This window comes from Pseudophryne corroboree, chromosome 1 (genome assembly GCF_028390025.1).
Source record: "Pseudophryne corroboree isolate aPseCor3 chromosome 1, aPseCor3.hap2, whole genome shotgun sequence".
In the NCBI taxonomy this organism is placed as follows: domain Eukaryota; kingdom Metazoa; phylum Chordata; class Amphibia; order Anura; family Myobatrachidae; genus Pseudophryne; species Pseudophryne corroboree.
Window position 1 is genome coordinate 648,973,197 of NC_086444.1, and position 16,239 is coordinate 648,989,435.

Below are 16,239 nucleotides of genomic sequence, written 5' to 3' on the forward strand. Positions count from 1 at the left end.
TATGTGATAACAGATTATACTTAATACACGACACATCCCACTGAATATTGCACACTACAGTAAATTACAGAAGCTTCACTGACATGGTCCCAAAAATAATGTTCTCCATAAATGAAGTTGAACCAAGCCTCAGTTACCACTGGAATCCCAGAGCAGATAAATATCTATAATTGAGTCCTAATATTAACCAAGGATCAATAAACCTTAAAATAGTGTCTGAATACATTTAACACTGTGACAAAGGTTACAGAACATGAAGTTTTCCATCAGTATCATTTTTCTTATAATCATCTCTTTTTCTACGAAAACAGTAACAGCTCTTTGTGTGGTAAAAATGCCTCACTGACATCTAGCACGTCCAAATTTACTTAGTTCTAAATTAAACCTGTGACATGTAATGTTTCAATAGCATAATTAGGAGAAAACAAACGCACAAACCAATCAGCAGACTTAGACACATGCAGATATTGAGTGCAATCAGTAAATTGCTAAATTATTCTTACCGAGCGAGACTGTTGTGTCTGGAAGGGCACAAATTGGCCAGGAGGCGGCAAATGAGCATGATGATGTGGGGAAAGGTGTGGTGGATGCAGTAGGAAAGGATCACTGGAAATAAGGGGTGGGAAAGCAGCATAGGGGACCGGTAAATGTTGAACTGAGCAGGCTTGAAGCATCTGTAAAGAGGGAAAGAAAAAAAAAGAAAAGAAAAAAAAAAAAATCAAGCAGAATGTATTTCCAGATAACAAATTAAGATTTGTGTTTAGTATGATCTACTCAGGACAAAAGCAGGTTCACAAATTACAACTTAATTGAGGTGCTCACTGGAAAATAAACATGCCATTGACTTATGGCCCCCTGTTCGATAGGTCTATACCAGGAATTTGTGTTTTGCTTCTGGTGAGAAACAGGCACATGCCACTATATTAAAAGTTAGTGGAATAGACACTTGATGGCAAACGCTACTTGATGTCAGCAAAAGTTTAAAACCATTTAGATTTGAAAGAGAGTGGCATGTGACTCTTCCACTGAGCCCCTCAATTGTAGGGTGGGGCTGCAAAAAATAAGATTTTAAACCTACCGGTAAATCTATTTCTCCTAGTCCGTAGAGGATGCTGGGGACTCCGTAAGGACCATGGGGTATAGACGGGCTCCGCAGGAGATAGGGCACCTAAAAAGAACTTTGACTATGGTGTGCACTGGCTCCTCCCTCTATGCCCCTCCTCCAGACCTCAGTTAGAGAACTGTGCCCAGAGGAGACGGACAATACAAGGCAGGATTTAGAAATCCAAGGGTAAGATTCATACCAGCCCACACCAATCATACCATGTAACCTGGATCATACATAACCAGTTAACCGTATGAACAATAACAGTAACGGTCCAAGACCGATTTCAACTGTAACATAACCCTTATGTAAGCAACAACTATATACAAGTCTTGCAGAGTTTCCGCACTGGGACGGGCGCCCAGCATCCTCTACGGACTAGGAGAAATAGATTTACCGGTAGGTTTAAAATCTTATTTTCTCTTACGTCCTAGAGGATGCTGGGGACTCCGTAAGGACCATGGGGTTTATACCAAAGCATCCAATCGGGCGGGAGAGTGCGTATGACTCTGCAGCACCGACTGAGCAAACGCTAGGTCCTCATCAGCCAGGGTATCAAACTTGTAGAATTTAGCAAAAGTGTTTGACCCCGACCAAGTCGCCGCTCGGCAAAGTTGTAATGCCGAGACGCCTCGGGCAGCCGCCCAAGAAGAACCCACCTTCCTAGTGGAATGGGCCGTAACCGAATTCGGTACCGGCAATCCAGCCGTAGAATGAGCCTGCTGAATCGTATTACAGATCAAGCGAGCAATAGCCTGCTTCGAAGCAGGTGCGCCAATCTTATTGGCCGCATACAGGACAAACAGAGCCTCTGTTTTCCTAATTCTAGCCGTCCTGGCTTCATAAATCTTTAAGGCCCTGACTACGTCCAGGGATCTGGAATCCTCCAGGTCACTTGTAGCCACAGGCACCACAATAGGTTGATTCACATGGAATGAAGAAACCACCTTAGGCAAAAATTGCGGACGTGTCCTCAATTCAGCTCGATCCACATGAAAAATCAAGTAGGGGCTTTTGTGTGACAAAGCCGCCAATTCTGATACTCGCCTTGCCGATGCCAAGGCCAACAGCATGACCACATTCCAAGTAAGAAATTTCAACTCAACCTTGTTAAGCGGTTCAAACCAGTGTGATTTTAGGAACTGCAACACCACGTTGAGGTCCCACGGTGCCACTGGAGGCACAAAAGGAGGCTGGCTGTGTAGCACTCCCTTTACAAACGTCTGGACTTCTGGAAGAGAAGCCAATTCCTTCTGAAAGAAAATCGAGAGGGCCGAAATCTGAACCTTAACAGAGCCTAATTTCAGGCCCATATCCACTCCTGTCTGTAGGAAGTGGAGAAAACGACCCAGATGAAAATCTTCCGCAGGTGCATTCTTGGTCTCACACCAAGACACATACTTACCCCAGATACGGTGATAATGCTTAACAGTCACCTCCTTCCTAGCCTTTATTAAAGTAGGGATGACCTCTTCCGGAATCCCCTTTTTCGCTAGGATTCGGCGTTCAACCGCCATGCCGTCAAACGTAACCGCGGTAAGTCCTGAAATACACAGGGCCCCTGTTGCAACAGGTCTTCCCTCAGAGGAAGAGGCCAGGGATCTCCTGTGAGCATCTCTTGTAGATCTGAGTACCAGGCCCTTCGAGGCCAGTCTGGGACAACGAGTATCGTCTGTACTCTTCTTTGCCTTATGATCCTCAACACTTTTGTGATGAGAGGAAGAGGAAAAAACACGTAGACCGATTTGAACACCCACGGTGTTATCAGAGCGTCTACTGCCACTGCCTGAGGGTCCCGAGACCTGGCACAATACCTCCAAAGCTTTTTGTTGAGGCGTGACGCCATCATGTCTATTTGAGGAGTTCCCCAAAGACGTGTTATGTCTGCAAAGACTTCTTGATGAAGTCCCCACTCTCCTGGATGGAGATAGTGTCTGCTGAGGAAGTCTGCTTCCCAGTTGTCCACTCCCGGAATGAAGACAGCCGACAGAGCGCTTACATGATTTTCCGCCCAGCGAAGAATCCTGGTGGCTTCCGCCATCGCGACTCTGCTTCTTGTCGCGCCTTGGCGGTTCACATGAGCCACTGCTGTGACATTGTCTGATTGAATCAGAACCGGTAGGTTTCGAAGAAGACTCTCCGCTTGTCGAAGGCCGTTGTAAATGGCCCCGAGTTCCAACACATTGAAGACTCCTGGTCTGACCAAAGTACCTGAAAGTTTTTTCCCTGTGTGACCGCTCCCCATCCTCGGAGGCTCGCGTCCGTGGTAACCAGGATCCAGTCCTGAATTCCGAACCGGCGACCCTCCAGCAGGTGAGCACTTTGCAACCACCACAGGAGAGACACTCTGGCCCCTGGGGACAGAGTTATTTTCCGATGTAAGTGCAGATGGGACCCGGACCACTTGTCCAGAAGGTCCCATTGAAAAGTCCTTGCAAGGAACCTTCCGAAGGGAATGGCCTCGTAGGCCGCCACCATTTTTCCCAGAACTCGAGTGCATTGGTGAACTGACACCCTTTTCGGTTTTAGCAGGTCTCTGACCATGTTCTGGATGTCCTGGGCTCTCTCTATTGGGAGGAAGACCTTCATTTGATCCGTATCCAGTATCATACCTAGGAACGGTAGTCGAGTTGTCGGAATCAACTGTGACTTCGGTAGATTTAGAATCCACACGTGTTGCTGAAGCACTCTCAGAGAGAGTGCCACACTGCTCAGCAATTTCTCCCTTGATCTCGCTTTTATCAGGAGATCGTCCAAGTATGGGATAATTGTGACTCCATGCTTGCGCAGGAACACCATCATTTCCGCCATTATCTTGGTGAAAATCCTCGGGGCCGTGGAAAGTCCAAATGGCAACGTCTGAAATTGGCAATGACAATCCTGTACAGCGAATCTCAGGTATTCCTGATGGGGGGCATATATGGGGACATGAAGGTACGCATCCTTTATGTCCAGAGACACCATAAACTCCCCCTCCTCCATGTTGGCTATTATCGCTCTGAGTGATTCCATTTTGAATTTGAATCTTTATGTACAGGTTTAGGGATTTCAGATTCAAAATAGGTCTGACCGAACCGTCCGGTTTCGGGACCACAAATAGGGTTGAGTAGTAACCTCTTCCCTGCTGGTGCAGGGGAACCTTGATTATCACAGCGTTTGAATTGCAGCTAACACTACATCCCTTTCCGATGTGGAAGCTGGTAGGGCCGATTTGAAAAATCGGCGAGGGGGCACCTCCTCGAATTCCAGTTTGTACCCCTGGGAAACTATTTCCAACACCCAGGGATTCAGGTCTGATCTGACCCAGGCCTGACTGAAAAGTCGAAGACCTGCCCCCACCGGTGCGGACTCCCTCAGGGGAGCCCCAGCGTCACGCTGTGGGTTTTGGAGCAGCCGGGGAGGACTTTTGGTCCTGGGCACCTGCCGAAGCAGGTGCTCTTTTGCCTCTGGCCTTACCTCTGGCGAGGAAAGAGGATCCACGACCTCTTCTGGACTTGTGCGACCGAAAGGACTGCATCTGATAGGGTGTTACTTTCTTTTGCTGTTGGGGAATATATGGTAAAAAATTTGATTTACCTGCTGTAGCTGTGGAAACCAGGTCCGTCAGCCCATCCCCAAACAATACCTCACCCTTATAGGGTAGTACTTCCATATGTTTTTTGGAATCCGCAGCACCCCTCCATTGGCGAGTCCATAAGGATCTTCTCGCCGAGATAGACATGGCATTGGCCCTAGAAGCTAGCAGTCCAATGTCCCTTTGAGCATCCCTCATAAATAAGACTGCGTCTTTAATATGGGCTAGAGTTAAGAATATAGTATCCTTATCCATATTTTCAAATTGATCTGTCAGCTCATCTGTCCAAGCTGCAATTGGGCTACACACCCATGTCGACGCAATTGTCGGTCTTAGCACAGCACCCGTATGAGAATAAATACACTTTAAGGTAGTTTCTTGCCTGCGATCTGCAGGGTCCTTAAGGGCCGCTGTGTCAGGAGACGGTAGCGCCACTTTCTTGGACAAGCGCGCCAGGGCCTTGTCCACAGTGGGGGGGGGGGGGGGGGTGATTCCCAAATCTCCCTGTCCTGCTTAGGGAAGGGGTATGCCATATAAATTCTTTTGGGGATCTGCGGTCTCTTTTCCGGAATCTCCCAAGCTTTCCCAAAGAAATCATTTAATTCATGAGATGTGGGAAAATTAATAATCTGTTTCTTTTCCTTAAACATGTGTACCCTTGTGTCGGGGACCGAGGGTTCATCCTCAATATGCAACACATCCCTTATTGCCACAATCATACACTGAATGGTTTTAGTTACCCTAGGGTGCAATTTTACTTTGTCATAGTCGACACTGGAATCAGAATCCGTGTCGGTAGTAGTGTCTTTGTTAAGGGACGCTTTTGAGACCCCGACGGGCCCTGTGAGTCGGTCCAATCCGAGGATTGACCCCCTGATGTCCCCCCTAATTCAGCCTTATCAAGCCTTTTATGTAAAGATGCCACACTTGCATTCAACATATGCCAAATGTCCATCCATTCCGGAGTCGGCACAACCGACGGGGACACACCACTCATTTGCTCCACCTCCTCTCCTCCTTGGAGAAGCCTTCCGCTTCAGACATGTCGACACCACGTACCGACACCCCACACACACAGGGATTAACCTACAAGGGGAAAAAACCCCAACCAGGCCCTTAGGAGAGACAGAGAGAGAGAGAGAGAGAGAGAGAGAGAGTATGCCAGCACACACCCAGCGCTTAATAACACTGTGGAAAAATATGACCAGATAGCGCTTTTTTTATATAATAATATTCCAAATCCCACTCACTGCATCGCCAATGTGCCCCCCTCCTCTTTTTTTCCCAGCCTGTGAAGTTCAGCAGGGGAGAGACCAGGGAGCCAGCGTTCAGCATGCAGCTTCTGTGGAGAAAATGGCGATGGTTAGTGCCGAGGATCAAACCCCGCCCACCCGACGGCGGGCTTCGGTCCCAGTGCTTTTTTTATTAAAATGGCGGGGGATTCTTGGATTTACTGCCTCCGCAGCCAAATCCATCTCAACATGCCCAGAAGTGAGGAATATTGCTGCCCAGGGCGCCCCCCCCCAGCGCTGCTCTGTGTGTGTATAGTGGGAGCAATGGCTTACCTCATGAAGATCTGATGTCTTCTGCCTTCTCATACTCACCCGGCTTCTATCTTCGGCATCTGTGAGGAGGACGGCGGCGCGGCTCTGGGACGAATCCCAGGTGAGACCTGTGTTCCGACACCCTCTGGAGCTAATGGTGTCCAGTAGCCTAGAAACAGAGCCCAACCGTAAAGCCAGCCCTGCTTCTCTCTCCTCAGTCCCACGATGCAGGGAGCCTGTTGCCAACAGGACTCCCTGAAAATAAAAAACCTAACAAAATTCTTTTAAAACAGAAAACTCTGGAGAGCTCTCTGCAGTGTACCCTTTCTCCTTTGGGCACAGAATCTAACTGAGGTCTGGAGGAGGGGCATAGAGGGAGGAGACAGTGCACACCCATAGTCAAAGTTCTTTTTAGGTGCCCTATCTCCTGCGGAGCCCGTCTATACCCCATGGTCCTTAAAGAGTCCCCAGCATCCTCTAGGACGTAAGAGAAATAATAAGATTTTACTCACCGGTAAATCTATTTCTCGTAGTCCGTAGTGGATGCTGCTGGACTCCGTAAGGACCATGGGGAATAGTGGCTCCGCAGGAGACTGGGCACAACTATAGAAAGCTTTAGGACTACCTGGTGTGCACTGGCTCCTCACTCTATGACCCTCCTCCAGACCTCAGTTAGGATACTGTGCCCGGAAGAGCTGACACAATAAGGAAGGATTTCGAATCCCGGGTAAGACTCAAACCAGCCACACCGTATAACTCGTGATACTATACCCAGTTAACAGTATGAAATATAACTGAGCCTCTCAACAGATGGCTCAACAATAACCCTTTAGTTAAACAATAACTATATACAAGTATTGCAGACAATCCGCACTTGGGATGGGCGCCCAGCATCCACTACGGACTACGAGAAATAGATTTACCGGTGAGTAAAATCTTATTTTCTCTGACGTCCTAAGTGGATGCTGGGACTCCGTAAGGACCATGGGGATTATACCAAAGCTCCCAAACGGGCGGGAGAGTGCGGATGACTCTGCAGCACCGAATGAGCAAACTCCAGGTCCTCCTCAGCCAGGGTATCAAACTTGTAGACTCTTGCAAAAGTGTTTGAACCCGACCAAGTAACAGCTCGGCAAAGATGTAAAGCAGAGACCCCTCGGGCAGCCGCCCAAGAAGAGCCCCTTTCCTCGTGGAATGGGCTTTTACAGATTTAGGGTGCGGCGGTCCAGCCGCAGAATGTGCAAGTTGAATCGTGCTACAGATCCAGCGAGCAATAGTCTGCTTAGAAGCAGGAGCACCCAGCTTGTTGGGTGCATACAGGATAAATAGTGAGACAGTTTTCCTGACTCCAGCCGTCCTGGAAACATATATTTTCAGGGCCCTGACTACGTCCAGTAACTTGGAGTCCTCCAAGTCCCAAGTAGCCGCAGGCACCACAATAGGTTGGTTCACATGAAAAGCTGATACCACCTTAGGAAGGAATTGGGAACGAGTCCTCAATTCCGCCCTATCCATATAAAAAAATCAGATAAGGGCTTTTACATGACAAAAGCCGCCAATTCTGATACACGCCTGGCCGACGCCAAGGCCAACAGCATGACCACTTTCCACGTGAGGTATTTTAGCTCCACGGATTTAAGTGGCTCAACCCAATGCGACTTCAGGAAATCCAACACCACGTTGAGATCCCACGGTGCCACTGGAGGCACAAACGGGGGCTAAATATGCAGCACTCCCTTAACAAAAGTCTGAACTTCAGGCAGTGAAGCCAGTTCTTTTTTGGAAGAAAATGTACAGAGCCGAAATCTGGACCTTAATGGAACCCAATTTTAGGCCCATAGTCACTCCTGACTGTAGGAAGTGCAGAAATCGACCCAGTTGAAATTCCTCCGTTGGGGCCTTCCTGGCCTCACACCAAGCAACATATTTTCGCCATATGCGGTGATAATGTTTTGCGATCACATCTTTCCTAGCCTTAATCAGCGTAAGAATGACTTCCTCCGGAATGCCTTTTTCCTTTAGGATCCGGTGTTCAACCGCCATGCCGTCAAACGCAGCCGCGGTAAGTCTTGGAACAGACAGGGCCCCTGCTGTAGCAGGTCCTGTCTGAGCGGCAGAGGACATGGGTCCTCTGAGATCATTTCTTGAAGTTCTGGGTACCAAGCTCTTCTTGGCCAATCCGGAACCACGAGTATAGTTCGTACTCCTCTCCTTTTATTCTCAGTACCTTCGGTATGAGAGGCAGAGGAGGGAACACATACACCGACTGGTACACCCACGGTGTTACCAGAGCGTCCACAGCTATCGCCTGAGGGTCCCTTGACCTGGCGCAATATATTTTTAGCTTTTTGTTGAGGTGGGACGCCGACATGTCCACCTGTGGCCCTTCCCAATGGTGTACAGTCATTTGGAAGACTTCTGGATGAAGTCCCCACTCTCCCGGGTGGAGGTCGTGCCTGCTGAGAAAGTCTGCTTCCCAGTTGTCCACTCCGGGAATGAACACTGCTGACAGTGCTAACACATGATTTTCCGCCCATCGGAAAATCCTTGTGGCTTCTGCCATCGCCATCCTGCTTCTTGTGCCGCCCTGTTGGTTTACATGGGCGACCGCCGTGATGTTGTCTGACTGGATCAGCACCGGCTGGTGTTGAAGCAGGGTTCTAGCCTGACTTAGGGCATTGTAAATGGCCCTTAGTTCCCGAAAATTTATGAGTAGGGAAGTCTCCTTACTCGACCATAGTCCTTGGAAGTTTCTTCCCTGTGTGACTGCCCCCCAGCCTCGAAGGCTGGCATCCGTGGTCACCAGGACCCAGTCCTGTATGCCGAATCTGCGGCCCTCTAGAAGATGAGCACTCTGCAGCCACCACAACAGCGACACCCTGGCCCTTGGAGACAGGGTTATCAGCCGATGCATCTGAAGATGCGACCCGGACCACTTGTCCAACAGATCCCACTGGAAGATCCTTGCATGGAACCTGCCGAACGGATTTTCTTCGTAAGAAGCTACCATCTTTCCCAGGACTCGCGTGCATTGATGCACCGACACCTGTATTTGTTTTAGGAGGTCTCTGACTAGAGATGACAACTCCTTGGCCTTCTCCTCCGGGAGAAACACTTTTTCCTGTTCTGTGTCCAGAACCATATCCAGGAACAGTAGACGCGTCGTAGGAACCAGCTGCGACTTTGGACTATTCAGAATCCAGCCGTGCTGTTGTAGCACTTCCCGAGATAGTGCTACTCCGACCAACAACTGCTCCCTGGACCTCGCCTTTATAAGGAGATCGTCCAAGTACGGGATAATTATAACTCCCTTTTTTCGAAGGAGTATCATCATTTCGGCCATTAACTTGGTAAATACCCTCGGTGCCGGGAACAGACCAACGGCAACGTCTGGAATTGGTAATGACAGTCCTGTACCACAATTTTGAGGTACTCCTGGTGAGGAGGGTAAATGGGGACATGCAGGTAAGCATCCTTGATGTCCAGTGATACCATGTAATCCCCTTCGTCCAGGCTTGCAATAACCGCCCTGAGCGATTCCATTTTGAACTTGAACCTTCGTATATAAGTGTTCAAAGATTTCAATTTTAGAATGGGTCTCACCGAACAGTCTGGTTTCGGTACCACAAACATTGTGGAATAGTAACCCCGGCCTTGTTGAAAGGAGGGGTAACTTTATTATCACCTGCTGGAAGTACAGCTTGTGAATTGCCGCCAGTACTACCTCCCCTTTCTCCGAGGGCAGCAGGCAAGGCTGATTTGAGGTAACGGCGAGGGGGAGTCGCCTCGAACTACAGCTTGTATCCCTGTGATACTACTTGCAGAACCCAGGGATCCACCTGTGAGCGAGCCCACTGGTCGCTGAAGTTCCCGAGACGTGCCCCCACCGCACCTGGCTCCACCTGTGGAGCCCCAGCGTCATGCGGTGGACTCAGATGAAGCGGGGGAAGATTTTTGATCCTGGAAACTCGCTGTCTGGTGCAGCTTTTTCCCTCTTCCCTTGTCTCTGTGCAGAAAGGAAGCGCCTTTGACCCGCTCGCTTTTCTGAAGCCGAAAGGACTGTACCTGATAATACGGTGCTCTCTTAGGCTGTGAGGAACCTGAGGTAAAATTTTTCTTCCCAGCTGATGCTGTGGATACGAGGTCCCAGAGACCATCCCCAAACAATTCCTCACCCTCATAAGGCAGAATCTCCATGTGCCTTTTAAAGTCAGCATCACCTGTCCACTGCCGGGTCCCTAATACCCTCCTGGCAGAATGGACATTGCATTAACTTTTGGATGCCAGCCGGCAAATATCCCTCTGTGCATCCCTCATATATAAGACGACGTCTTTAATATGCTCTATGGTTAGCAAAATAGTATCCCTGTATAGGATATCAATATTATCTGACAGGGTATCAGACCACGCTGCAGCAGCACTATCCATGCTGAGGCAATTGCAGGTCTCAGTATAGTACCTGAGTGTGTATATACAGACTTCAGGATAGCCTTCTGCTTTTTAACAGCAGGCTCCTTCAAAGTGGCCATATCCTAAGACGGCAGTGCCACCTTTTTTGACAAACGTGTGAGCGCCTTATCCACCCTAGGGGATTTCTCCCAACGTGACCTATCCTCTGGCGGGAAAGGGTACGCCATCAGTAACTTTTTAGAAATTACCAGTTTCTTATCAGGGGAACCCACGCTTCATTCAGTCATCTGATGGGGGAACAAAACACTGGCTGCTTTTTCTCCCCAAACATAAAACCCCCTTTTTTTTCTTTTTTCTTTTTTTTGTGGTATTTGGGTTAATGTCAGAAATGTGTAACACATTTTTCATTGCCGAGTGCAACGGATGTTCCTAGTGGATTGTGTATAAGTCTCAACCTCGTCGACACTGGAGTCAGACTCCGTGTCGACATCTGTATCTGCCATCTGAGGTAGCGGGCGTTTTTGAGCCCCTGATGGCCTTTGAGACGCCTGGGCAGGCGCGGGCTGAGAAGCTGGCTGTCTCATAGCTGTTACGTCATCCAGCCCTTTACATAAGGAGTTGACACTGTCGGTTAATACCTTCCACTTATCCATCCACTCTGGTGTCGGCCCCACAGGGGGTGACATCACATTTATCGGCATCTGCTCCGCCTCCACGTAACCTTCCTCCTCAAACATGTCGACACAGCCATACCGACACACCGCACACACACAGGGAATGCTCTGACTGAGGACAGGATCCCACAAAATCCTTTGGGGAGACAGAGAGAGAGTATGCCAGCACACACCAGAGCGCTATATAATGCAGGGATAAACACTATAACTGAGTGATTTTTTTCCCCCAATAGCTGCTTGTATACACAATATTGCGCTTAAATGTGGTGCCCCCCCTCTCTTTTTAACCCTTTGAGCCTGAAAACTACAGGGGAGAGCCTGGGGAGCTGTCTTCCAGCTGCACTGTGAAGAAAAAATGGCGCCAGTGTGCTGAGGGAGATAGCCCCGCCCCTTTTTCGGCTGACTTTTCTCCCGCTTTTTTTATGGATTCTGGCAGGGGTATTTATCACATATATAGCCTCTGGGACTATATTATTGTGATTTTTTTGCCAGCCAAGGTATTCATATTGCTGCTCAGGGCGCCCCACCCCCCAGCGCCCTGCACCCATCAGTGACCGGAGTGTGAGGTGTGCATGAGGAGCAATGGCGCACAGCTGCAGTGCTGTGCGCTACCATGTTGAAGACCGAAGTCTTCTGCCGCCGATTTCCAGGACCATCTTCAAGCTTCTGGCTCTGTAAGGGGGACGGCGGCGCGGCTCCGGGACCGAACGATCGAGGTCGGGTCCTGTGTTCGATCCCTCTGGAGCTAATGGTGTCCAGTAGCCTAAGAAGCCCAAACTATCTCCAGTCAGGTAGGTTCGCTTCTTCTCCCCTTAGTCCCTCGCTGCAGTGAGTCTGTTGCCAGCAGATCTCACTGAAAATAAAAAACCTAAAATATACTTTCTTTTCTAGGAGCTCAGGAGAGCCCCTAGTGTACATCCAGCTCAGCCAGGCACAAGATTCTAACTGAGGTCTGGAGGAGGGGCATATAGGGAGGAGCCAGTGCACACCATGTAGTCCTAAAGCTTTCTTTAGTTGTGCCCAGTCTCCTGCGGAGCCGCTATTCCCCATGGTCCTTACGGAGTCGCAGCATCCACTTAGGACGTCAGAGAAAAGGCATTATGACATGTATATTATAACTGAATAGCATTTCACAACTTACAGGAGGCGGCACACTGCAGACTGGTAAATGCTGTCCACTGAAGACCACAGAACAGCCTGGTACCTGTTGTGCACTACAAGCTGGGATGTGTTGCCCAGTACAGAGAGGGATTCCGTGTGGGGCTACTGTTGAGACAGTGTAAGAAACTGGCACTGTGCCCTGGTGAATCTGAAAGAGAGAAAGCTAATTACAAGCCCAGTAACAAGAAATGAGCATTAGAGACATACATTTCATATAAAGGATACAACAAGTAAATTGTATAGCCTCTAAAAAGTGTAAGAGCTGTAAACTTTCATACCTGTTCATGAATGTCAACCATTACAGCATTCTGCTGTTGTGGATGTGCAGCCGGGTGCAACATGCGAGGGGATACATTCGGTGGGTGGAAAGCCCTGGGCTCCTCTACTGGCTGCTGTTGACCATAAGAGAGGTGGAGATAATTTTCATCTTGGCTAATGGAATTGTGGCGAGACAGTCTGTCCCTTCTTCCTCTTTGTCTCCTAACTGGAGGGCTAAAAAGAAAAACATAACTAGTCATATCATGTTTGAATGACATTGCATCATGTAAATATGCTGGCACATTAATTGGCTTCTGGCTAAATTGGTTAAAGTGTGTATATACCTTTGGTAGAGAAATTAGATCAGATCCACTGTGGCATGCACAGAATTGAATAACTACTAATGGATTGTAAAATTTGATGTACTGTGTTATACACCATTAAATAAAAATGACAACGTAGACACCATGCAGTAATGGTCAATGAGAGTACTAGACATACAGAACAGACATGCAGTATTCGTGAACAAACATGAATGCCTGCTTCTGCAGTTTAGACCCATTAAACACTATACGCAGTCTTTAGATTTAATGTGACTTAGGGCAGTATACCATTAGGTGCGGTGAGTTACTACATGGTAATAATGGGCTTTTAGCCCAATAACGCTATCGGGCTAACCAATTGCAGCCCGTTTTTATCGTGCGGTAACTCACCCATTATCAGCCGATAACACGTGGGATCCGTGATAACAATGCGAACCCATGTGTTAGAGTCTGATAACGGGTCTCCTGGGGCTGCTTATCGAGGATTCTGCTGATAACTGCTGGCTTACGAGGCTAACTCACTGCAGCTAAGATAAGATGGACATAATTGACGTTAGCGCCAGTAAGGTAAGCGTGCCGTCACTGGACAGCCAAAGCAGGGAATCTCTAATAACCGCAAACCATTGGGATCAGTTTAGGGTGGCTTGCTTTGCATTATCAATATGGAAGTGCAGCAGTTAAAGGTCTTGGGCAACCTGCTTTAGCCATGTTCTCTTTGGCACAGCACATGCTATTTTCCATCCATCCGGGCATGTGTGATTTAGGCACTGGTATGGTATTCTTTTAGGCTCCGCAGGATTCAGTCGTGGGTCGGTCTTGACATTGTTTTCGGATGTTTTCATTTCTCTAGTGGTCTGTTACTGGAACTATGCCTGTGCATAGTTGTATGTTTTGTAAGCAGCTCATTTGGAAATGGCCCAGCCTGGATAGGTTGTTAAGGATTGTCCATGATTCTGAACAATAAAGTAATATTGTTCTAACCGATATGCGAATTACCATAATTTTTGTGATAATGATAATGTTGGTTCCAGAGGCCTTTTTTTCAGGGATGCAAAGGCAGCTAAGGCACAACCTATGCACCTTGTGATGCAGCTTGTAGCGGTTGACCATTGATAGTTGAACACAGGAATTTAAAAAAAGGTATCCACTTGTTCAATGAGGTTTCCATCTAGGTTTAGCTGCACACGCATAGTTCCACTAAAAATGTACTTGTACGAAGTAGTAGGTAGTTGAAGAGGCACTGCCACTGTAGCAAAGAGAAGGCTCACATCCTTACATTGAGCTAGCACAAACATTTTATTATATGATCTTGGTTGCCTTAAACACGTTTGGCGAGACTGTCCTATAGCCCAAGCATTTTGGATATACTATAAGTGGATAGAGATTCTCCAAAATCAATTTTGACTTCATTCCATTAACTACTTGATAGTTTCCCCACGTTGCCCAATTCACCACATCGCCCGGGGTATATTTCTAGTGACAATTCTCTACAACCAAATAAAAGCTAGCAGGGGTTTTGAGCGAGTCTGTTGTGGTTTTTATTTGTGCTCAAAGGGTGATAGAATTTATAAAAAAATATTTTACACGCCATGTTTAATAACTATTGTCTTATTACTAGATCCAATACCTGCACTACACACACACAAATACCTTACATCTGCACAATAAATTTATGAACACACATCATAAAACATGGTAGCCAATGAACACAGCTTGGTTCTTTTAACATGTATAAAAGGGTTTCAACGAAAAAAACAAAACTCCACAATGATAGTTCAGACTTAATTAGCATATTTAACAAATGCTAATAAAAGCACTGCCCAATGGAAGCACAGCAGGCTTTAAAACCAAGTTCTTATATTTCCCACAAAACTGATCGAGTACAGATGTTAAATGTGCTACAATATACTTATTACAGTGTCCACAGTAAAGGTAGGTACAAACTGATAGATATATCTGCCGATCAACTGATCGACAGATATATCTATGGACGGATCAGGCAGTGTGCTGTGCATACACTGACGTCATGAACTGGGCGGGCGTGTATACATGCCGGCCCAGTTCAGCTGTCAATCACTCCTGGCTGCCGCAGCATGTGTACAGGCGGTCAGTACACACACAGCGACATGTCAATATATATCGGTAGATTACATGTACGTTATATTCTCTTTGCTTGGTGAAACCCACTAAACACTATGGGACAAAATGTTACATTAACAGTAATTAAGCAAGTAAATCCTAAAACAGCACTGCAAACTTAAGATATTCTTTACTTGGTTTGCAGAGGAAAACACCATATCCCATCAGCAACAGCTCGCAAAACATGATTGCAAAGAAGATAAACTATGCAGAGAAGCCATCTGCAAAGTGGCAGAAGAGCAACCTCCACAATAAAAAGAATGAGGCCCAAGTGTGCCACAGATGACAAAGTGGACACAGATTGGGAAGTGTATATGCGAGATACAGTTCGAACTTTATACTTCAAGGAACTATGGTCCAGATTTATCAAGCCTTGGAGAATGATAAATTGCACGGTAATAAAGTACAAACCAATCAGCTTCTATCATTTTTCAAACACCGCCTGTAACATGGCAGTTAGTCTAAAAACACTACTACTGTCAATAGCAACACTTGTGAAAGACCGAAAGAACTCAGGAGATAATTAAATACAAAGCCATATCCACGTGCTGGAAATATAGTTGGAGAGTTGGTAACTAGATGCTACAGACATTGTAAATTTTGGGGGTAATCTAACTGTTATTTTAGCTGGCAGCCAGCAGATGGCACCCAATTGAGCTATTCAAATGTTGCTCTATCGGGGCGCAATTGGCTGCCGGCTCTGGCATTTTAGCTTGCATTCCCTGGGGGGAGCTGAAATGCGTGAAGTGTGGACTTTTTGCATTACGCCCAATAGTTTAATCAGGTTTAGCTGCTTTATGCAGCTAGGCGTGCTACTGATGGGCTCGAAAAGCGGCATCAACTGAATATTGCCGCTGCAATCTCCCGTCACTTTAGATGGGCGATCAAACGGCAAATGAACTGCCCCCTACATGGTAAACACTGTCCCACCTAAGCCACTGACCTTTAGTATACCTCAGTACAACCACCACACATCAAATACACTGGCATATCAATGATAGTCGGTATACATGAAACAGTAACAAGATTTACTAATTCATGCATGTCATTC

General features: G+C 47.3%; 1 protein-coding gene across 4 annotated transcripts in view; it reads right to left on the reverse strand.

The window, feature by feature from the left end:
* Positions 1 to 16,239, reverse strand: part of RNF38 (ring finger protein 38) — a 514,010-nt gene that overhangs the window by 81,785 nt on the left and 415,986 nt on the right. For all 4 annotated transcript variants that reach the window (XM_063914635.1, XM_063914636.1, XM_063914638.1 and 1 more), the window contains 3 exons: positions 12,747 to 12,960; positions 12,449 to 12,616; positions 504 to 674 (listed from right to left, as the gene is read on the reverse strand). In XM_063914635.1, coding sequence (XP_063770705.1) covers positions 504 to 674; positions 12,449 to 12,616; positions 12,747 to 12,960 — 553 coding nt within the window. The remainder of the gene's footprint in view (positions 1 to 503; positions 675 to 12,448; positions 12,617 to 12,746; positions 12,961 to 16,239) is intronic.